Source organism: Notolepis coatsorum (assembly GCF_963971535.1).
Source record: "Notolepis coatsorum genome assembly, chromosome: 9".
NCBI classification, from domain to species: domain Eukaryota; kingdom Metazoa; phylum Chordata; class Actinopteri; order Aulopiformes; family Paralepididae; genus Notolepis; species Notolepis coatsorum.
Window position 1 is genome coordinate 84,253,792 of NC_140173.1, and position 24,112 is coordinate 84,277,903.

At 44.0% G+C, this 24,112-nt stretch overlaps 1 protein-coding gene across 1 annotated transcript in view; it reads left to right on the forward strand.

Moving 5' to 3' along the window:
• The window catches only part of LOC311234688 (E3 ubiquitin-protein ligase TRIM47-like), a gene marked incomplete at its 3' end in the record, with an annotated part of 81,507 nt that overhangs the window by 7,669 nt on the left and 49,726 nt on the right, over positions 1-24,112 (forward strand). Inside the window, exon 3 of the mRNA XM_084321932.1 lies at positions 6,410-6,505. Within this exon, the coding sequence (XP_084178058.1) occupies positions 6,410-6,505 (96 nt within the window). The remainder of the gene's footprint in view (positions 1-6,409; positions 6,506-24,112) is intronic.

A 24,112-nucleotide genomic window follows, 5' to 3' on the forward strand; every position in this document is an offset into this window, starting at 1 on the left:
GGTGGGGGACACTGTACAACTGTACAAGCAAAACTGTACATTGGAATATTGATGAAACCATACTTGGTCATTTACTGTACATTGGAGGGGGTTGGGTTAGGTGATAGATAGACAGATAGGTTAGGTGATATGTGATAGAGCGGTAGCGTCTGCCCGACGGGAGGGGGACAAAGAGGCCTGCGGCATCATACTGCATAACCTAACAAGAGATGCAGGATGTTGCAATATGCTCTCAGTGCAGGCCTCCTCCCTTCCGGTCCAAAGATCAGCCTGATCTTCATGTTGACCTACTTCTAACGCAGTTATACAATAAAACATTCCCTTTTGCTCGGCATTCACAGGAGTCAGCACAAACAAAGTGCAATGGCCAAGCCTCACCCAGTGCGATCTCATCAACAGCCCAATTGTTTCACTTGGCAACAGCTTTGGGGAATGATTATCATTTAGAAAATGTATATATAATATAAATTAGACATTTTGATTGATTGATTTTTATTTATCTCGAACCAACACACATAACTATCACAACAAATTTGATAAAAGCAAAAACAATATACATACATACATATATCTACATACACACATACACACAAACACATACATATACACACAAACACACTCACACATACAAATAAAAAGAAAGAAACCAAAACATAGAATTTGGTTTGAGAAGGGTAGAAAGAATTAGTGCTTATCTAGTCCTGCCCCTTCCTTACATCACACAATTGACAGATTCTTGCTCTCTATCTATAGTGAAAAAAGTAGTAGAACGCGCTCACCTCACTAGACTTGACACTGGGTGCTGTAACCTCTGATATCATACATAACAATAGGGAAACAATGTCCAGGCACGCACTCCAGGTTTTTCAAATTTATTGGCAGCCTGAAATAAATCATATCATGACGTTTCGGTGTGAACATATAGTAAATGATAAAAAAACGAAAAAAACTGAGAAGAAAAGAAAGCAGTATTTGCAAGGAATAGAATATGTCATCATAATCGTAAGTAACAGTACTACTCTAGATTTTCCTCTTCCATGTATTTGTTTAAGAATGCTTGTTTATAACAGCTTTTAAATGTTCTAATATTTGTACACAATTTTAACGTCTCATGCAGGCTGCTCCAAAGTGACACCCCACAGACCGAGATGCCCATTAGATTCAAGGTCGTACGGTTAAGCTAGGGTGTTTTAGGAGCAGTTTCCCTCTTAACCCGTAGATACCATCTCTGCCTGTGAACATGTACTGAATGTTACTAGGCACTGTATTATTGATTACTTTAAACATAATTTGCGCTGTTTTGAATTTAACCAGGTCAGTGAATGTGTGAGGGAGTGAGGAGTTCATTTTGTGATGTGAACAGCGTGGCCAAAGGCCGCCAGCACATCTCTTGTCTTCCAGTAACCAGCTAGTGTTACTCAGTTGTGTTTTGAGAAATCATGACATGACTGGTTGGGCAGTCAGAGTAAACGCTAGCCTTTTCTATTGGAAGCAACTTGTGTATGCTAAAGCCACATCAGTCACCATGGCGTCGGGTGTGGCCGGAGCGACAACAGCTCTCCTAACTTTTATCTTGTTCTTAAACATTGCGGGGTTTATTGGCTATACCCCTCATGATTTTAATTGCAGATTCTTAAAGGAATGTAAATCACAAATTGATGATACTCCTTCGAACGGAATGAACGCCAAACATTTTGGCTTCGGTAAAGCGGCGGTGTTGACTACGTTTGTCTGTCACCTGGGGCAACACCGCGTCAAATCCAAATCAAACAAGCGGAACATAAACGCTGGGAGGCTTATTATCGCAATTTGCCTGCTATTATCCGGGGATATTCATCAGTGTCCTGGCCCGGGAAATTCAACCTCAAATGGGGAAGGAATCAACTTAACGGATCTGCCGAGGAGCGACTACACCTCCTCTCAGGTAAGCTCGGGGTTCGGGGAATCTGCGAGCGTTACCTGTGACATCTTCACTGATCCGTCTCCACTTCTCTGCCTGGGAGATGTTCCGAGGGCCATAGGAGATGACGCCGGGCGATCCGAGTGCGGAGGAGACGGTGAAGCAGGGAACAACAATGGGAGGAGAGGCGACTTCGAGCGGATTGAGGAAGCTGGAGCTACCGTCAAATCGTTACCTGACGCGCGCAGGGAAGAAAGACGGGGCTGGGGCAGGGAGGAGCAGCGGGGCCCAACAGTACAGACCAGACAGCGCAACAGATCATCAGCGGCGTCGGAACGGATGGCAGGGGGGATTAACGTTCCACCGCCACCAACAACACCAGTAACAACAACAGAGGAAAGGGCAAGACAGAACACTAAAGCAGACATTCTAGACATTTGTAAATCAAAGGGACTACATGTCATTCATATAAATGTAAGAAGTCTAATCAACAAAATCCATCAAGTCAGGCAGCTGGTACTGGGCAGCAAGGCAGGAATACTCTGCATATCAGAGTCCTGGCTGGACTCTTCCATATCAGACGGGGAGATAGAAATAGAGAACTATTCAGTAATTAGAAAGGATAGAAACAGGAGGGGAGGGGGTGTGTGTATGTTTATTAGGGCAGATATTGTTTTTAATTTAAGAGCTGATCTCAACGAGGATGATCTTGAAGCAGTGTGGGCAGATATTTTATTTCCCAAAAGCAAGCCAATATTGGTAGGAGTGTGCTATCGACCACCAGAGCAGAATGATTTTGTAACCAAACTGGAAAATCTGTGCTCCAAACACAACGACTTTGTGTCTGGTGAAGCCATAATTACTGGGGATTTTAATATTGATGTATCAAGGCGTGGCCACCCCTTGAACAAAGCCTTTCAGGACCTTTGCTCCAACCACAATTTTAAACAACTAATTGATAGACCCACACGAATAACAAACTCTTCCAGTTCCACCATTGACCTGATATTAGTGACTGACAAACCTAAGATAGCCAACAGTGGGGTAATACATTGTGGAATCAGTGATCACTCAATTACATTCTGTACACGAAAGATGGTGAAGGCAGCTATTGGCCACCACAACACTGTCAAGATAAGGTCAATGAAAAATTACAACAGCGAAGCTCTAAAAAGCAGACTCAATTCCATGGATTGGACACCAGTATATCATAGTATGAACGTAGATAAAGCCTGGGGTCATTTTAAATCTTTGTTTCTGACGGCAATTAATGAAAGTGCACCAGAAAAAACAATGAGAACGAAAATCAGACAAGAGCCCTGGATGAACCCAGAGATCCTGGCAGCTATAAAGTCCAGACATGACACATTTTCGAAATTCAGTAAAAACAGGGTTGAACAGGATTATGAGGAGTTCAAGAAGAAAAGAAATTAGGTCACGGGAATGATCAAGAAAGCCAAGGCTGAATATTTTAATGACAAAATTATCGAGAATAAATCAAATCCACAAAAATTATGGAAGTGCTTAAAGCAAACAGGGTATGGAAACAAGCTCAGGACAAAAGCTAAAAATATGATTCTAGACATAGGAGGCACAGTGATTACAGGCAATAAGAACATAGCTAATTGTCTAAATACGTTTTTTAACACCATAGCGAATACCCTAGTTAAGAGACTGCCAAGTACAACTGACATGTATGGGGAAAAACAGGTAGGGGAGTACTACAAACAGAAAGGTATCCAGACAGATTCCTTCTCCTTTGCGAGTGTGACTGAGGACACAGTTTTGAAAAAACTGAGGGCGCTCAATCCTAACAAGGCAACAGGACAGGACAAGATACCTGCTAGATTTCTTAGGGATGCAGCAGAGTCCATCACCTCCGGCTTAACACACATTGTAAATCTATCTATCGGTCAAGGACAGTTTCCCTATGATCTCAAACAAGCCAGAGTCATTCCGCTTTACAAAAAAGGCAATAAATTAGACCCAGGGAACTATAGGCCTGTGTCGATTCTTAGTGCAATATCCAAAGTCATAGAAAGGATCATTAATGATCAAATAAACGAATACCTCTCTACAAACAACCTGTTGTACGAGCTCCAGTCTGGATTTAGAACATCATATTCCACAGACACATGTTTATTATATCTGACAGACCAAATTAGAACAGAGGTGGACAAAGGTCAATTCTGTGGGATGGTTTTAATAGACTTACAAAAAGCCTTCGACACTGTTAACCACGACATACTTTTATATAAACTGAAGGCTATGGGTTTTAACAGTATATCCTTAAGGTGGATGGAGTCTTATCTGAGAGGCAGGAAACAAGTAGTGGAAATGAATGGGACCATATCCTCCTCACTCCAACAGACGTGCGGGGTGCCGCAAGGAAGTATTTTAGGACCACTTTTATTTCTTTTATATATCAATGACATGAAAACTGCATGTGATTGTAAACTGTTTTTATTTGCGGACGATGCTGCACTCATGGTCTCCCATCAGGACAAAAGAGAAGTAGAGAGGTCACTCAGTCTAGAGCTTGTCAAGATCAGTCATTGGCTGGTCGAAAACAGGTTATCCCTACACCTGGGTAAAACCGAAGCTATCCTTTTTGGCTCGGCCATACGACTTAAGAGGTCTCCTGGGTTCAAGGTAGTGGTAGGAGATATCGAGTTAACAGCAAAGGAGGAAGTCACATACTTAGGATGTATTTTGGACAACACCTTATCAGGGGTGAGCATGGCACAAAAGGTGGTCACAAAGATCAATCAGAGAATAAAATTTCTCGGTAGAGTGTCCACCTATATTAACAGGTCAGCAATGGAAGTCCTGGCAGGGGCACTGATCCAATGTCATTATGACTATGCATGCTCCTCCTGGTACACTGGCATCACAGTAGCACTGAAAGGTAGGCTACAGACAGCTCAGAACAAATTAGTTAGAATGATTTTAAAACTCCATCCCAGGACTCACCTTACACAGACACATTTTAACAGCCTCAAATGGCTCAGGGTTGAGGAGAGGGTCTCTCAAATAAAACTTAACATAACACATAGGATACTCGGGAATACTGTCCCTCAGTACCTCAGTGGATATTTTAACATGGTAAGGGATGTACACGGACACGCCACCAGGGGGAGCCCTACAGACATCGTCCCAGTGAGATGCAATAGGAAAATTGGCCAAAACGCATTCCTATATTCAGCAGCAGTACAATGGAATAGCCTACCAATGGAGTTGAAGACCATAAGCCCCTTCTCCACTTTTAAATTAGCTATAAAGAGGTGGATCATAAGTAGCAGAAGCTGGGAGTAGTGAAAAAAGGGTTTTAATATGTGTTGTTCCTTTTTTATTCTTTTATTGTCTATAAAATGGAATATTATTGTATGTATTTTTTTGTTTTTATACCACACATCCTGACATACAGACACTACAAACACCCACGTCCACACACCAGTACATAAATCCACTGACACCAATGATGAAGGACCACAATGGAAACAAGCCTATGGCTTTATTGTGTTTTTTATGAAATCCTATTGGTAAATGGAGAAAATGTATACCTGTTTTCATATTGTGATCCAATGTATATGTGTGATTTTTCCATTCTAAACCAATAAACTATTCAATTAAAAAAAAAAAAAAAAAAAAAAATTAAAAATCCCAATGAAAGCTACAAACTGCAAGAAAGCACTTGTGACTCGCACACCTCCTGAACAGACCACAAGAGACAATATAAAACATATGTATACATGCCATACCTCCTTCACTCATTGGGGGGACATATGTAGTGGTTAACACTGTCGCCTCACAGCAAGAAGGTCCAGGGTTCGATTCCCGCTTGGGGACCAGGTTTCCATGATGCCAGGTACCCAGGTGGGGTATCTCCCAGGCCTTTCTGTGTGGAGTTTGCATGTTCTCCCCGTGCTCGCAAGGGTTTCCCCCCGATAAGATAAACCCAATGGAAAAACATGCACAACAACAGATCGCTAACGCTGTGGCGTCCTTGACGAAGACGGACAGGAGCACTTGGATTGGTCCCCTGGCGCGGCTCACGTTGACGCCTGTCTGCTCCTGGCTGCACTTGGGGGGGAAGGACGACGGGATGGGTTAATCGCAGAGACGAATCGCATCGGCGATTCTAAAGAGACAATGCATGCGTGTGTGTTCCGGTGTGTGTGCTAAAAAAACTAACCGCTGTGTGTACCGCTAAAACATTGAGTGTCGTTGCATGCCGAATAAAGACCTCCGCAACAGGTCCTGCATTATTATTATTATATTATTATTATATTTATTCCCAATTATATAGCATGTCGCGGACATATGTGCTCCAACGAGCACCCATTCTAGTTTGTTAATGTTTTCTCTCATCCGCCATGTTTAAACAAGATGCAATTACCTCTCATGGCCACAGGGTGCCAATCTTACACTATAGATAAAGCTGTCTCTAGTGTAGCTTTAAATGAAGTCCCTAACTAAAACTCTTCTTCCTATGTTGATTTGTTACAGAAACAGCTGGGGGAGAGTATTTTCAAAGTCCAGGAGAGAGTCCAGGAGAGAGAGAAGGAGCTGAAAGCACTCAGACTGGCTGTGGAGACACTGAAGGTGAGGTCATATGAAACTGGACTTTGAAGAAGAAGTCTTTATTTGTAGCACATTGCTACATCGTCATGCAGTGAACACACACATGCAAGATGGGTGACACATAGGACACGCATGCATTTTTTGGCATTCAGTCGTCTGGTAATCTGAAGGTTCCCGGTTCGATCCCAGCTCTTCCTGGACGCATGCCGAAGTGTCCTTCAGCAAGACACAATGGGCCTCATTTACGAAGCGATATAAGAACATATTTAGTTCTTAACTAGCATTTCTTCTCATTATTTTTTTTATTTTTTTTACTTAAATTTTTTATTAACATTTATAGACAAACAACACTTACACCATATCTACAATGACATCAACAACACAACAGTACATCCACATGGGCCCCTTGAATTCGGCCGCGCTCAGCCTCCCAGACCTCCATGAGAGGGGATCCCCCCCTCCCGCCATCCACCCCCAGAAACAGGGCTCCCCCACATCCCAGGGCCGTCTCACGTGTGGCAGAGTATTCAGCGACAAGGGTACCTTGAATTTGATTGGGCCAGGCCCAGTAGAGGGGCGAGGGGTTGTACTCCCCCCCCCCCCCACCGAGCCAAGCCCGCTACCTCCCATGCCACCCAGCACCCCACCCCACGGCCGATGACCCCACAACATCCAAGACCCCACTCTCCCGGGCCAAACCGCGGAAACGATGGACCCCCCCCCCCTGAGTTAAGCCCATTGGAGCCCCCCATATCCCAGGCCGATGCACGCGCCGCCGGGCCCCCAGCGACACAAGTCCCTTGAATCAATTGGGCCAGGCCCAGTAGAGGAAAGGATAGGGGACTCCCCCCCACCGAGCCAAGCCCGCTATTTCCTATGCCACCGAGAGCCCCACCCCACGCCCACCGACCCCCCAACACACAGGACCCCGCCGGGCAAAGCCCAGCCGCTCTGATCCCCCTGAGAGAAACCCCTCCCTCCCGCCCTCCTCCCCGAGAAACAGAACACCCCCATATCCTGGTCCACCATGCGCGGAGCCGAGCACCCAGAGCTCCCACCCGCCCGCCCGACTGCCAGGCCCCCGGCCCACCAGAACCCCAAGCCCAGGCCTGCAGAAGGCCAAAGCACCACGCCTCAATGATCCCCCGACCCCAAGCCCAGTGCCCCCCCGGACCGGTGACCAGACCGCCCAGGCCACGGCGTCCGAGGGCCCCTGGAAACCCCACCCCCCCACACCAATCCCATAACACGCAAGGCCCCCCCTCCCCCGGGTCGAACCGCCGGAACGATGGCCCCTCCCCCCGACACACCCCCCCCCCCCCCCCACTGAACCCCGCCTGCCCACCTCTGTACCTCCCATGTCACCGACATCACTGCTTATATTGAAGTGAACATAAATGGTTATATGGTTAGCACTCTTTCCCCGATTGGCGGTTTGGGGGGGGATCAGCCCTCCCACTGGAGAAGCCCCCCCCCCCCCCAGAGATGGAGATACCCCCCAAAGGAGATTCTCCAAGCCTCTCTTCATGTCCAACATTTTGAATTCTTGTTCTTCATATTTGTCCATGTGCACATTTAAAGCAACTGCTATTCTAACATAACTCAGAAGAAAATAATATAAAAGAAGACTAAAGACAATTGGCGCTTCCCAGGTAATAATTTTTAACCCCGTTTAACCCCCGTTGGCGGGTTGGAGGGGTAAGGCTCTCCTGGAGAGGGCCCCTCCTATAACGACATAGATATCCCCAATGGGGATTCTCCAATGTCCCTATTATTATCCAACATTTTATTTGAATTTTTATCTTTCATATGTTAGTACATTTCCAGAGCTCCCGGTCCGGTCTCCGAATGTGATTCCCCATGTTCCCTGTCATCTTGTTTGTGTGTCATGTGTGCTAGTGTCTACCGTTTAGTCTAGTACGTGTTATTTGTATTATATGTCCCGAATCAAGTCCCAATTTCCCCATCTAATGTGTTTACCTGTCTGTATTCCCAGTGGTCTGTGTGTTGTCTGCAGTGTGTCTCGAATCATAACCTCCATTCACTATCTAATTATATGCATATGTGGTATTGAATCTTGGTCGGTGTGTATGACCTCAGTGCTGCTTGGTGTGTGAGACCTCGTTATTCGAGTTCTGGCTGGTCCGGTTGATCTCGGTGCTCGGATCTCGGTTGGTGTGTGTGGCCTCCGTGTTCGCATCTTGGCCGGCCCGGGCGACCTCCGCGCCTGCATCTCGTGTGCGGATGGTCCGGCCGACCTCGGTGCCCGAGTCCTGGTTGATCCGGTTGTATCCAGCGTCTCCCCGTCCCTCCCCCGGGGTCCGTCCGTTTCCCCTCTCCCAAACTAGCTTGTATCACTTGCTACGTCGCATTCATCGTGTTAACCTCCATGTTAGCTTGCAGTTCCTCCAGCCAGGCCTGCGTGCTAGCTTGGATAGCCCGGATAGCCCGTGTGTTAGCTTGGATAGCTTGGTTAGCTAACTTAATATCCCATGTGCTAGCCCGCATGTCCTGGGCGACCTGCATTTTAACTTGGATGTCAGGCTGCATGCTAGCTGCCCACTGCGTCATGCTAGTCTGAATCATTCACTTTTTATTTAGCTTTGAATTGTTTTACTTCTTTTCTTGATATTCACCGACCGGGAGCTCTTTCATGTGGCTGCTCACCAGAACGTTGCAAACCGGAAGTCCTTATTTTGTTCTTACCTGGGATTCAGCAATGTTTTCTATTTTTGCTTTTCTCTTAGGCAAGACCAAATTCTAAGAGTGTTCGAGAGCACTCTTACTGAGATAAGAAACTCGTACCCAGATAAAACATTTCTTTAAAAGCCTACCATTGGTCAATTGCTCCCAAATACGACTTTAAAATCCCTGTTAGCCTGCGATCCAATCCTGCCAGAGCCTTCTTTCCTGTATCTGCCCTATTCTGCATCCCTCTCCAACATCTTACTGTCTAAATAAAGAAAAAATACTCTCTTAATAATAATAAATAATGGTTTTAATAAAGAAAAAGACACTGACGGAACCAACAAGCAGGTTAGTGCCTTGCATGTTAACCTCAGCCTTCGGTGTGTGTGTGTGTGTTTGATTGAATACTTTATTGACGCAACAGTAGGACAACATTTTAACAATAACAGTGTCATAACGCTGGTCAAATGGATAAAACACAATAAAGCCGTGGCTTGTTTCCATTGTGGTCCATTTACATGGAACATAAAAAGGCACAAAAACACGAAAGGACATGTACACAGACAGGACACCCTAAAGGTAAGTACAAAAACACCTAACCTGAAAACTCATCTAACTAATTTTAAAAGAAATAAAAAGAAAACGCAAACACTTAAAAGCAACTCATGATAAAAACTAGTGCTGTCAGGCGATTAAAAAATGTTATCTAATTAATTACAGGATTTGTAATTAATTAATCTAATTAATCGCATTTTAATCGCATAACCATTTTAGGCCTGATATTCTATATTCTATAATCATATTTCAAATTGCATGTGTCCGGATGGCAGAATTCAGTACTGTATCATCTTCCATTTATTCATTTGCTTAGATTTTTCAGGTCTGGTCAATTTTAGCATGATGTTATTCACAGTCAAAGATACATTTGTTTTTTATTGATATTCTCATTTGGTTCATTACAATTTACTCAAGCCTAGTAACAGACACAGTATTTCTGACACTGGGAATACATTCCCTGAGATCCATAGATGTCCCTAGAATCAGATACCAAGAACATGCAAATGGACCATATAAAAAAAAAATCTGTAAATGTGTATTCCACGTTCTTATGGAATGAATGAGATAAAAAAAAAAATTAAAAAGAAAAAGAAAAAAAATTATTGGCTTTTTTCTGTATGAGCCCCTGAGAGTGTGCTTCATACTGTAATAGATAAAAGAAAATAAGTAAAAAGTATGCAGAATAAAGTAGTGTTCAGTCAATATACAATATACAATATACAATACAGAGTCAAATTAGTAACAGTGAGGTACAACGCAGAAATGGAACGAGGTACAAAACTTAGGGTAAGGTGCAATGAGGTATGAATTAGTGCAAATCTCTTTGAATGTGAGGCATAAGTTGTTTTGTTTAGTTTAGTTTAGTTTATTCGGATCCCCATTAGCCATTGACACAGGCATAGGCTACTATTACTGGGGTCCACACAAATCAATACAATACTCAATACAATACAATCAATACAATACAATAAAAGAATACAATACACCTCAATAACATACAAATATTATATAATAAAATATCTAAGTTCACCAATCACACATACCTATCTACCTAATCTACTCAAATTTTTCAAGGAATATATGTTCACTTAAAGTACAACAATACATCTCAATACAACATACAAATATATAAAAATTAGGGATGTCCAATATTATCGGCCTACCGATATTATCGGCCGATATTGGCATAAAAATGTGATATCGGAAAATATCGGTATCGGTTTTCATATATATATATATATATTTTTTTTTACATGTATTTAACCTTTATTTACCCAGGCAAGCAAGTACGAACAAATTATTATTTTATTTATTGTCAAAGTATGCATAATGTTGTGTTAATTACACGACAAGAGATGTGTAATGTTATTACATGGCGTTTTCACATTCGCCGAAATGCTTGCTTGTGATTGGTCAATAGCGCTCGTCAGAGGTCCGATATTATTCGATAACGGACCTCTGTGTAGTGCGGTGGCTTAGCAAAAAAAATTGGACGCGCCGGACAAAAGCACCAACTTTTTCCCACGTGTTCCTCATCATCATAGCTTTCATTTTGGGGTAGGGGCCACGTCATCATGATGGATTTCAAGATGGCCGCCATGTAAAATCAAGGTTCTGCCCATTAATAAATATCTTGGTCCATAGCGCACTCAATATTTGAGCGAACACAAAGGTATTGGTATCCCTGTAAACTAGAGAAGCTAAGCTTTCCATTGGTATCATTAAGCCCAACTGTTGGGAAGGGGGTTTTAATAGGCAATGATTCAAAATTATGTTCAATTTTCGCCTAGAAAAAACTGCCATGCTCATCTTCCAAAAGGTCCCTTGGCCGTTCACATGAATATATCAGAGTGAACATTGGTTTTATAGGTACCCACAAGCCTCTTCTTTCCAGACATACCCACTTTGTCCAACTTGCATGTTAATTGGGGCAATAATCAAGCAGGTTTGTGCATGTGGTACAAATGTGTCGAATATTCTAACAACTGCCAAAAATGTGAATGTTGGGTTAGGGTTTGTTGTTAGAATGTTGAACATAGAAGATATATTTTGGTGTCAAACTACACATTTTCTGGGTCAATAAATGTATTAATGCTATGAAGAATGTCACCAGATGAATATTTGTACCATTCTAACAACATATTTACATCATTTTTTACTTGTTTAACAGTCAGACATGCATGAATGCATTTGATATGCTGTCAAGCTCCTGCATGTACTCCACGTCAGCCATAGCGTTGAGGCATCCAGTGAGATAGAGGCCAAAGGAGTGGAGCGCCTCTCCGTCATTGGACTTGATAGTAGGCCAGTTCAGTGCCTTGTATATACGCCATTGAGATCTTGTATCCATTTCCAAAATGTTCTTTCAAGAGCCTCCTTGCCTCGCGATAGCCTCGCTCTGGTTCCATGTGAAGACAACTTCTTATCATCTCTGTTGGCTGTCCATCCGTGTACTGCTCCATGAAGTACAGCCGGTCTCTGTTACTATCTGTCTTGTCCTCCACTCCGTGTTCAAAGGCCCTGATGAATAGCCTGTACTCCATAGGGTCTCCCTTGAATATAGGAATCTGTTGAGGGGGCAGAGTAGCATGGTTTTGTTGCTTCACTAGGAAATCCACCATGGCCCGTGTGGACTCTTGTTGCGGAGACTCTTGTTCCTTCTGTGTAGCACCGCCAGGTGCTCTGGAGCTGCTACTGTAAGCAGATTCTCCTTTTATCGCTACGGCCTGAGGAGTAGGCATAGCCTGCCCGTGAGCTTGTGATTCGAAGGGCTTCTTTTTCTCTATGTAAGAGTTCATTCCATCCCTACGGGACACTCTGGATGAGGCTCGCTGGCCCTCGTACTCTTCCAGTACTTTGAACTTAGCCTGTGAGGCAGCTAAAGCAATCTTGACCTGTAAATCCTCTCTCTCTGCTCTTAACTTAGCTAAGAGCAGACCCTCCTGTTCCTCCCTCTCTGCTCTTAGCTTAGATGAGGTAGCTAAGATCAGAGCCTCCTGTTCATCGAGTTGTCGTTTTTGCTTTAGAGCGGAAGCCTGGGCTAGCAACTCAGCCCTCTCTAATTCAACTTTCAGACGCACGCTTGCAGATGATGTTCTGGAAAATGTAGTGGATGGTGCTCTAGACCCTTTCCCCTCTACGACGCCGGATGCACTGTCTTCAGGCCTGACCTCATCTTGGTGCTTCCTAGACTCCGCTATACGCTGATGCACCTCTTTCATCCATGTGTCAGCCTTTACTGTGAAGTTGTAAAATGTGTCAGCCTTCCGCGTGAACCATCCATCCTGATCTTTCTTCTTCTCCTCTTCTGATGTCTTGCTTAGTACCACCTGGACTGAAGTTTAAGCTCACCGAACTCTCCAAATAGATTGTTGAATTCTACCAATCTTGTACACCTTCCAAGTTACCGTCGTCATCCTCATCCATTAATTGATTCATCTTATTCATGTGACCAGTTAGCTGACCTAACTTAGCTCTCGACGGACAGAGTTTTCTTACTAATATGAGGGCAGACGTTCCACTCTACTGGTTAAAGTTGCTTACTCATGAGTAGTACGTTCGTTGATAAAGAAAAATAATGTCCACAGCCGCTCCAGTGTAAAACAAAGATAACCAAATGGTTTATTTCTCTTCCACAGCGAAGTCTTTCTTTACAGAAGTGGCCCTAAAGCTATCTTCCTAAATATTCACGTCACTACTACAAGGTAAGAAAACTGTCTTTTCCCAGTCTCCAAAATCACCGCCGACTCGACACATGAAAATTCCTCCACACTGGAAAGCCGTAAATCAACTTGCCGGCTCTTTCCACAGCAAAACGGTAGGCTTGGCACCTTGGTTGAGAAATGCCGGCTTCAGTCTATGTTGTTTAGTCTATCTGTTCAGTCCTGTTTCAAGCTACACACTGCCTGTTCTTCTTCTTCTTCTTTTTTGAATTTCCGGCAGTGTAGACGCATCGTGGCGTATTACTGCCCTCCGCAATTCTTTTGATGGGCTCTTCTTCTTCTTCTTCTTTTCCCGCAGTCTACTGTGCCATTACGCCTGTCCTCCCTTAACTCGTCCACCAGCTGCCCTACGTCCATCCTGACCGGCACCCCAGCTATCACCCCCTTACATCTCCTCTTCTCCCCTACTCTCACCACCTCCCGTATACCCACCCCACCAATGCTCCTCAACCTCCTAGCCCTCCCCACCTGCTCCTCACTACCACACCCTACGGCCAGGTTCCCATCCCACAAAACTCTCGAGTACTTCACCTCCCCTAATTCCTCGTCAATGAGTTTGGAGTTTGGGCAACCTGAGCCCACCTATACTCCCCTCTCCCCTCTCAAGCCTAATCACCATATGAATCATCATCTCCAGCACCCTCGCCTCCTGGCCCACTTGAGCTATCGTCCCTCACTTTCTTCCTCTCCGTCTGTGTCTTCCTCTGAGAGAATTGTGGACTATATATAGAGACACAAATGTTCTAGAATGTTCGGTTATGACATCATACAGTGACATCACAAATGTTCCAGAACATTCGATCATGACATCATACTGTGACATCACAAATGTTCTAGAACGTTCAGTCATGACATCATACTGTGACATCACAAATGTTCTAGAATGTTCTATTATGACAAATAAGACGGTTCAATGACTTTATCTAAATCCAATCAATATTCCTAATGCCGTTTCAATGTAAGGTTATAAAAATAAACATATACACATTCATATAATACAATAACCTAAATATAGCTTTAGCTCCTCCACCATCTGCCATGCTCTTGGGAAAGACAAGTCCACAGCACTTCCCATCTTCCATTCATACACGGGCTGTGACACAACTTCAACATTTTGCGGGAAGGGGAAGAAGTCTGCATGGGTGGCTTGGAATGCCTACCCTCAAGTCAACTTCATGGCAGAAAATGCATTTACTCCTGTGACCATAGAAGCCCAGCACTTTCACCTTCTGGAGCGCTTTACTTAAGCATTACATCACACGCAGGAGTGGTTTGTGACCAATAAACCATGCCTAGGGGTGGTTGTTAGGCCCGAGGCGCAGCCGAGGGTCGTTAGACCCCCCTAGGCATGGTTTATTGGTCACAAATCACGACTGCACGTGGTGTAAAGCTTTTATACAACTGCCAGATTCATCCAACCTTATTTCTATACAATAAACACACATTAATCGAAGATTTATTGAAAAAACCATCCGCCAGAAAAAGTAGTTCCCACAACTCCATGTGGAAGCAGCTTGAAGTGCATCCAACCAAACTAACACATCCAACTGTGTATTATTGGAATGATTGAGAGAAGTTGCCTCATGTGGAAGCAGCTTGAAGTGCATCCAACCAACTAACACATCCAACTGTGTATTATTGGAATGATTGATTGAAAATTTTATTACCAGATGCAGAATGGGTACAATACAATACGGCTCCTTCTATATAAAGTAGGTAAAACAAATTAAAACGTTTTCTTTGCCCTATAGGAAAAAAACGTTTTCTTCGCCCTATTTTTTTATTTATTTCTTTTAGCCTAAACTTAACCAGTTGGAAACCAGGGGTACAGTAATAAAATTAGCAATCAACCAATCAATCAATTCAATAGACCATGCTCACTTAAAACAGCGCTGCTTCTCTCTCAGTCTGACTCCCCCGCTGTTGCAGACAGGAGTGTGTGTGTGTGTGTGTGTGTGTGTGTGTCACAGTGTGTGTGTGCGTGTGTGTGTGTATGTGTGTGTGTGTGTGTGTGTGTGTGTGTATGTGTGTGTGTGTGTTTGTGGGTACGCCAGCGTCGGACAGTGTGAGAGAGAGAACGCTGCAGTCAGTAGAAAGTAGGAAGGAAGAAATTTAAATCAATCAATTAATCTATCAATCAATCCGCGATTTTTCTTTTGTTCTAGATTGAGTCAAGACCCATCAATTACATCATCCAACATTGTTTAAAGGACTAACACATTCCCCTTGACAGAATCGCTTCATATTTAGTCGTTATGGTGCTTTCAACATAACCATTTGTTGTCCGCGATCTTGTTTTCTCCCGGAGTGAGCCGGGGAGGGTTATGTGATTCGGTTGTGGGCGGGTCCTGAGCCCAGGACCGTGGATTGTTGCCAATAAAGACGTGTGAATGGCCAATCAGAATCGAGAAATGTGCATGCCGTTGTATAACATCTGTTAAGGTTTGTAACCGACCCCAAACGCAACGGCACAGAGAGAGTTGTTTTCAGAGTTAGCCAAAAACTAGGGCGTGTTTATTCTCAGAGTCACAAGATTGAATTAGGTGGAAAACAGGACAAACGGGGAATCTGGCATGTGAAGAATGTCTTGCGGCTCTGCAGATTCTCCCAGACGGTGTAGGTGAGGAATTTGCTTGTGACGTCTGAGCCGCTCTGCAGATCCCCCCAGCATACACTCCAGACGGAACACGGAGGGAGAGAGAGAGTCCCAGTTAGCTCAGTGCACAACAGAATACAGAGAGGTGACTGATCCAAATTAATATCCAAGTGACTTGATCTTCGGTGTGATACACACAGTTAGCAGAGTCCAGAGAAAAAACAATACGGTAATCCAAAGAGTAAATCCAACAACAAAAAATAGGTGAGAACAGTATAACAAAACGGGATCTCTTCGGTGTTTCACAAACACACAAAAAACTGGTGATCCAAAAAGACTGTTTAAAAAACTCACCAAAGCGCAACGCGTAAAGCGGGCAGATAAACGAGGCGTAGCTTCGTACGGGGAAATCAGGTTCTCCAAGGGATACTTCACGAGAGTCCTGGAGAGCAACAGACAGCGAACGGGAAAGAAAGGCAGATGCAGGGAATATTCAAGACGATCCAACATCGATAATAGGGAGATCCGGGTATTTAAAGCCACGGGGCGCTTAATGACAAGCTGTGACAGCTGCGGGATGAAATTGATCATTGTTAGGCCCGAGGCGCAGCCGAGGGTCGTTAGACCCCCCTAGGCATGGTTTATTGGTCACAAATCACGACTGCACGTGGTGTAAAGCTTTTATACAACTGCCAGATTCATCCAACCTTATTTCTATACAATAAACACACATTAATCGAAGATTTATTGAAAAAACCATCCGCCAGAAAAAGTAGTTCCCACAACTCCATGTGGAAGCAGCTTGAAGTGCATCCAACCAAACTAACACATCCAACTGTGTATTATTGGAATGATTGAGAGAAGTTGCCTCATGTGGAAGCAGCTTGAAGTGCATCCAACCAACTAACACATCCAACTGTGTATTATTGGAATGATTGATTGAAAATTTTATTACCAGATGCAGAATGGGTACAATACAATACGGCTCCTTCTATATAAAGTAGGTAAAACAAATTAAAACGTTTTCTTTGCCCTATAGGAAAAGAACGTTTTCTTCGCCCTATTTTTTTATTTATTTCTTTTAGCCTAAACTTAACCAGTTGGAAACCAGGGGTACAGTAATAAAATTAGCAATCAACCAATCAATCAATTCAATAGACCATGCTCACTTAAAACAGCGCTGCTTCTCTCTCAGTCTGACTCCCCCGCTGTTGCAGACAGGAGTGTGTGTGTGTGTGTGTGTGTGTGTCACAGTGTGTGTGTGCGTGTGTGTGTGTATGTGTGTGTGTGTGTGTGTGTGTGTGTGTGTGTGTATGTGTGTGTGTGTGTTTGTGGGTACGCCAGCGTCGGACAGTGTGAGAGAGAGAACGCTGCAGTCAGTAGAAAGTAGGAAGGAAGACATTTAAATCAATCAATTAATCTATCAATCAATCCGCGATTTTTCTTTTGTTCTAGATTGAGTCAAGACCCATCAATTACATCATCCAACATTGTTTAAAGGACTAACACATTCCCCTTGACAGAATCGCTTCATATTTAGTCGTTATGGTGCTTTCAACATAACCATTTGTTGTCCGCGATCTTGTTTTCTCCCGGAGTGAGCCGGGGAGGGTTATGTGATTCGGTTGTGGGCGGGTCCTGAGCCCAGGACCGTGGATTGTTGCCAATAAAGACGTGTGAATGGCCAATCAGAATCGAGAAATTTGCATGCCGTTGTATAACATCTGTTAAGGTTTGTAACCGACCCCAAACGCAACGGCACAGAGAGAGTTGTTTTCAGAGTAAGCCAAAAACTAGGGCGTGTTTATTCTCAGAGTCACAAGATTGAATTAGGTGGAAAACAGGACAAACAGGGAATCTGGCATGTGAAGAATGTCTTGCGGCTCTGCAGATTCTCCCAGACGGTGTAGGTGAGGAATTTGCTTGTGACGTCTGAGCCGCTCTGCAGATCCCCCCAGCATACACTCCAGACGGAACACGGAGGGAGAGAGAGAGTCCCAGTTAGCTCAGCGCACAACAGAATACAGAGAGGTGACTGATCCAAATTAATATCCAAGTGACTTGATCTTCGGTGTGATACACACAGTTAGCAGAGTCCAGAGAAAAAACAATACGGTAATCCAAAGAGTAAATCCAACAACAAAAAATAGGTGAGAACAGTATAACAAAACGGGATCTCTTCGGTGTTTCACAAACACACAAAAAACTGGTGATCCAAAAAGACTGTTTAAAAAACTCACCAAAGCGCAACGCGTAAAGCGGGCAGATAAACGAGGCGTAGCTTCGTACGGGGAAATCAGGTTCTCCAAGGGATACTTCACGAGAGTCCTGGAGAGCAACAGACAGCGAACGGGAAAGAAAGGCAGATGCAGGGAATATTCAAGACGATCCAACATCGATAATAGGGAGATCCGGGTATTTAAAGCCACGGGGCGCTTAATGACAAGCTGTGACAGCTGCGGGATGAAATTGATCATTGCTCCAGAAGCGTGTGGGTGGGAGAGCACCAATCAAACGGCATCTTACAGGAAAGAAGCGTGAGGCGCGGAATGCAATTAATTTAACAAAATACCTTAAAGGAACGGAGCGAGTGGGTGGGCAGCGGACAAAACCTCACACCATCATCCTCTATGACAAGACTAGTGCATTGAAACCTGTCGATGAAGCACGGCGAGTGTTGTTCTGTCAAAGAAACAGATCCATGGAACACATTCCACCTACCCAAGATGCACTTCTGCAACATGTAAAGCGAATTGCTTACCAGTCTGGGATCTGGGCGATGTCTGACCTGGCCCAACAGCCGGCACCCAGTCCTGAAGGATGGGGATGGACCTTGGATGGAGAGGTCTGGCTTCCTGTGTGGAGCACTCTACCCATGGCATGAAAAGCCTGCAATGAACTTGTGAAGTGCAATTGAAGTGGTTGTGGTGCAAGGTGCTCATGCAAGAAGGCACATTGGAAATGCACAGATCTTTGCAGCTGCCATTGTGACAGATATGTCACAGCTTCTGTGCACTCACCCGGAGATTCCCTGGACCTCTCTCTCGTGCTTCCTGGACTCCAGCCTTCCCACCCGCTGAGGAAGATTCCGACCAGGATCAAAGCCAGCGTGCCATGGTTCCCAGTGCCAGACCGTGGCCACATAGGGTAGGCTACAGTCTAGTTCTCTAGTCTATTCTATTAAGCTTATTTTATTGTTTTGTATTTTGTGCTGCCTTACAACCTACAACCCGCGCTTACCAGTGTTTGCTTTTGCTCCTCAGTGATTCCCCTGGACCTGTCAAGACACCTTGTGACCCCTCTCAAGCCTCACGTTCCCCCAGACGTCCCCTGGACCTCCAGCCTTCCTACTGCCTGCCCCCTGATGAGGATGCTGACCAGGATCATGGCCAGCATGCCATGGGTCTCAGTGCCAGAACCTAGACACATATATACGGTACAGTCTTGATTCTATTAAGCTTTTCCCGTGTTTTGTATTTTGTGGTGCCTCGCATTCGCTACAAGCTCGTACTTACTCATGTTTCCTCTCGCTCCCCAGTGACACCTCCAACCAACTTTCCCTGGACCACTCCCTTGTGCTTCACAGACCCCAGCCTTCCTACCTCTGGACTCTTGCTCACACACATGCACACATGCTGGACTCTTGCACACACTCTTGTGTGTGTGACTCTTGCACACACCTATGCATATTGGTCATACGCAACATCATTCCCACATAGTCTTTGCACCATATACTTAGTTCGACACACCATAACAGTTAAATATGCCTATACGGGCTATAGAGTTATGATAATAATAATACATGTAATTTATTGAAGTTCCTATGTGTCTGTGCCACCTCCCTCCGCCATAACTTTACGAGATAATTTGTTCTTATAGTAACGAGTGATCCTAATAAAATGTCTATTCGATTCATGCATGTCTGACTGTTAAACAAGTACAAAATGATGTAAATATGTTGTTAGAATGCTACAAATATTCATCTGATGACATTCTTCATAGCATTAATACATTTATTGACCCAGAAAATGTGTAGTTTGACACCAAAATTGATCTTCTATGTTCAACATTCTAACAACAAACCCTAACCCAACATTCACATTTTTGGCAGTTGTTAGAATGTTCGACACATTTGTACCACATGCACAAACCTGCTTGATTATTGTCCCAAATAGCATGCAAGTTGGACAAAGTGTGTATGTCTGGAAAGAAGAGGCTTGTGGGTAAAACCAATGTTCACTCTGATATATTCATGTGAACGGCCAAGGGACCTTTGGGAAGATGAGCATGGCAGTTTTTTCTAGGCGAAAATTGAACATAATTTTTAATCATTGCCTATGGCCAGTGGGTCTTGGACTTCCTGACAGGCAGACTCCAGGTGGTAAGAGCAGGCAACTGCACCTCCTCATCCATCACGCTCAACATAGGTGTGTTCTGAGCCCCCTCCTCTACTCCCTGTACACACATGACTGCGTGGCACAGCGGAACAACAACACAATCATCAAATTTGCTGATGACACAGTAGTGGTGGGCCTGATCTCTGCCAACGACGAGAGGGCCTACCTGGAAGAGGTAGAGAATATGTCACAGTGGTGTCAGGAGAAATGCCTCTCCCTGAACGTCAGCAAAACAAAAGAGATGATTGTGGACTTCAGGAGGTCGGGGGTCAAGGACTACAGCCCCCTCAGCATCGACGGGGCACCGGTTGAGAGAGTGAACAGTTTCAAGTACCTCGGAGCCCACATATCCGAGGACTTGACATGGACCACACACATTGACAGTGTTGTGAAGAAGGCACGACAACGCCTCTATTTCCTCAGGCGCCTAAGGAAGTTCCAAGTCAGTCAGAAGATCCTTAGGAACTTCTACTCATGTACAATAGAGAGCATCCTGACTGGCAACATCACCTCCTGGTTTGGGAATAGCACTGCACAAGACCGTAGCAGACTACAAAGAGTGACACGTTCAGCCGAACGCACAATTAGAGGGGGGCTTCCCACCCTCCAGAACATTTACAACAAGCGGTGCAGGGGGAAGGCTAAGAGAATCATCAAGGACTCCAGCCACCCGAACAACTGCCTCTTTGAACTGCTGCGGTCAGGCAAGCGATACCGGAGTCTTAAAGCGAGCACAGAAAGACTCAGAAGAAGCTTCTATCCCCAGGCCATCAGGCTGCTAAACGAACAATAAACACTATGCAACAACCATCAAATGCACACAGCACACACACCCACACGCACACACTCACTTAAACAAACAACACACTGCAGCACCCACTCTCCACACTTTAGATCACACAAACACACTTCATATTTATTGATAAAGGATTTGCACTACAACTCGTACACCTACTGTAAATTGTACCTAAATTGCACCTCATCCCATTTCTGCCTTGCACTATATAGTATTGTATATTAGTACACTGCATAGTATTGTATATTATATGTAAGGCTGTCAAATATATCGCGTTAATATCGCGTTAACTCCCGATTCTATTAATGCCACAAATTTTTTTAACTCAAGATTAACTAAATTTTTTTTTTTTTTTTTTTTTTACTAGACTTCACTCAGGTGTATTATTGATGCTCTCATTGATACTATGTTTGTTTCTGAAGTGTGTGTGTGTGTGTGTGTGTGTGTGTGAGATATAGAGAGAGAGGGGGGTGAGAGAGATGAGGAAGGGGCAAAAGAGAAAGAGAGCTGGGAGAGTGTGTGTGTGAGGGAGAGAGGGGGGTGTGTGATTAATCAGCCCTTGTGTGTGTGAATGTAACAAGTTCCTAACGTTTTCTTTCCCCTATTATTTCATGCACACTTTATTCATTGTTTTAAATTATTATTTTCTTTTAAGTTATTTTGTGCATCACTCTGTTTTGAATTTGATGCAAATTTGCAATGCATGAGGGTCATCCCTTTGTGTTAAATGGCTGCATAAAGCAAGCATTTGTTGACTCGCATGTTGATAAGAGTATTAAAACTTGGAACTTGAAAAAGATCTGTTTAAGGTGTAAAAAATAAAAATGCGATTAATTTGCGATTAATCGCGAGTTAACTATGGACAATCATGCGATTAATCGAGTTAAATATTTTAATCGTTTGACAGCACTAATTATATGGTAACTCAGTTACGTCTATTCTGCATCGAACATTGTACATATGTCTATACTGAACACTGTGACCTCATTTTTTTTACTTCTAATTCACATGCTATACTATGTTATTTTATTTCATACTTATCTTGTCTTGCACAGTCTCTGGAGCGTAACAGTAAGAAGCATTTTGTATAAAAGTATTCTGTACTTCTGTATGACAACTATTAAAGAAACTTGAACTATTAAAACCCCCTTCCCAACAGTTGGGCTTAATGAAAATGATACCAATGGAAAGCTTAGCTTCTCTAGTTTACAGGGATACCAATACCTTTGTGTTCGCTCAAATATTGAGCGCGCTATGGACCAAGATATTTATTAATGGGCAGAACCTTGATTTTACATGGCGGCCATCTTGAAATCCATCATGATGACGTGGCCCCTACCCCAAAATGAAAGCTATGATGATGAGGAACACGTGGGAAAAATATGGTGCTTTTGTCCGGCGCGTCCACATCCTTCTCAAATCTGGTGCTAAGCCACCGCACTAGTGGAACAATAATGACCGCTGTGCGCAGCTGTTCGCAATCAAGCCCCACTGACACACACTGTTTCAGTGCAATTAGACACACCTGCCGGGCTGCCGGCGATAATAATAATCACTTTATTTGGGCTGACAGAGCCACAGAACAACTTATTATAGTAAGTTAGCCATGTAATAAGCGGGATAATGTATAGCTATACTCGGTCATCATCGCAAAATAATTGACCTTCACTGACGTTTAAAACACCTCGCCGAGGCGGCTCGGTATTTTAAACTCCGTGTCGGTCAATTATTTTGCAACAATGACCTCGTAGCTATGCATTATCCCTTACTTAATTACCTGAAATTATTCAGTTTTTTTGGGGGGGTATTACGTAACCATTGACTACAGGAAGGCTTGTTATCTGGTCAATGCTACATAATAAAGAGACGGCAGCCAAAGTATCTAAATAAAGAATATTTAATTTATAATTACCATGGTTTTGTAATAGAAAATGAACATCAAATAATAAACAGACAAACACTGAACTATACAGACAGGATCAGCACCAGACGGAAGGGATGACAGACTACTTATACACAAGGGAATGACGAGACAACACACACCTGGGGTAATGGTAATTGGGTACACCTGGGGGGAAAACAATAGGGACTACACACCATGACAGGACTACATCTAGACATGACAACTCACATTAGGAGCGCCTGATCAGGGCACAAACATACCCCCACATAACACCCCCCCCCCCTCAAATTTATGGCCATAACCCCAAAGTGAAATGGGGAAATGGACATAAACAAGGAAAACCGTACATAAATAAATAAAGGGGGAAAAAAAAGATAGCGGTCGATAAATGGGGAACCCTGATGCAAACAAGACGAAAGTCGCCCTCCGGTCCGCATCCCCCCAACAACCGTGCATATTGAGCTGCACCGCACTGCACCCTGCAATCCGTCAATAAAGTCAACCAGGTAAGGAGAATGGGCAGCCTCAGCCTTACTCCTCATCACTCCCGACTCCTGGAACACAGAGCAAAATCAACAAAAAGCAAAAGCAAAACAACAACACCTCTCACACAACCCCCCCGAAACACAGCACAAACCCCACACCCCACCACTGACTACAGTCGTGACAACGCGTCGGCCAACACATTGTCCTTGCCCTTGACATGTACCACCTCCACATCAAAGGCTTGCAGGAAGAGGCTCCAGCGCATCAGCCGCTGGTTCGAATTCTGCATCCTGCCTATAAAGACCAATAGGTTGTGGTCCGTGTAAATTCTAATAGGTGATTGAGAGGAGCCAACATACACCTCAAAATGGGAGAGGGCCAGAATCAAAGCCAATGCCTCCTTCTCGATGGTCGAGTAGCGCCTCTGGTGTATATTAAACTTCCTGGAGAAGTACGACACCGGGTGCTCAATACCCCCGTCA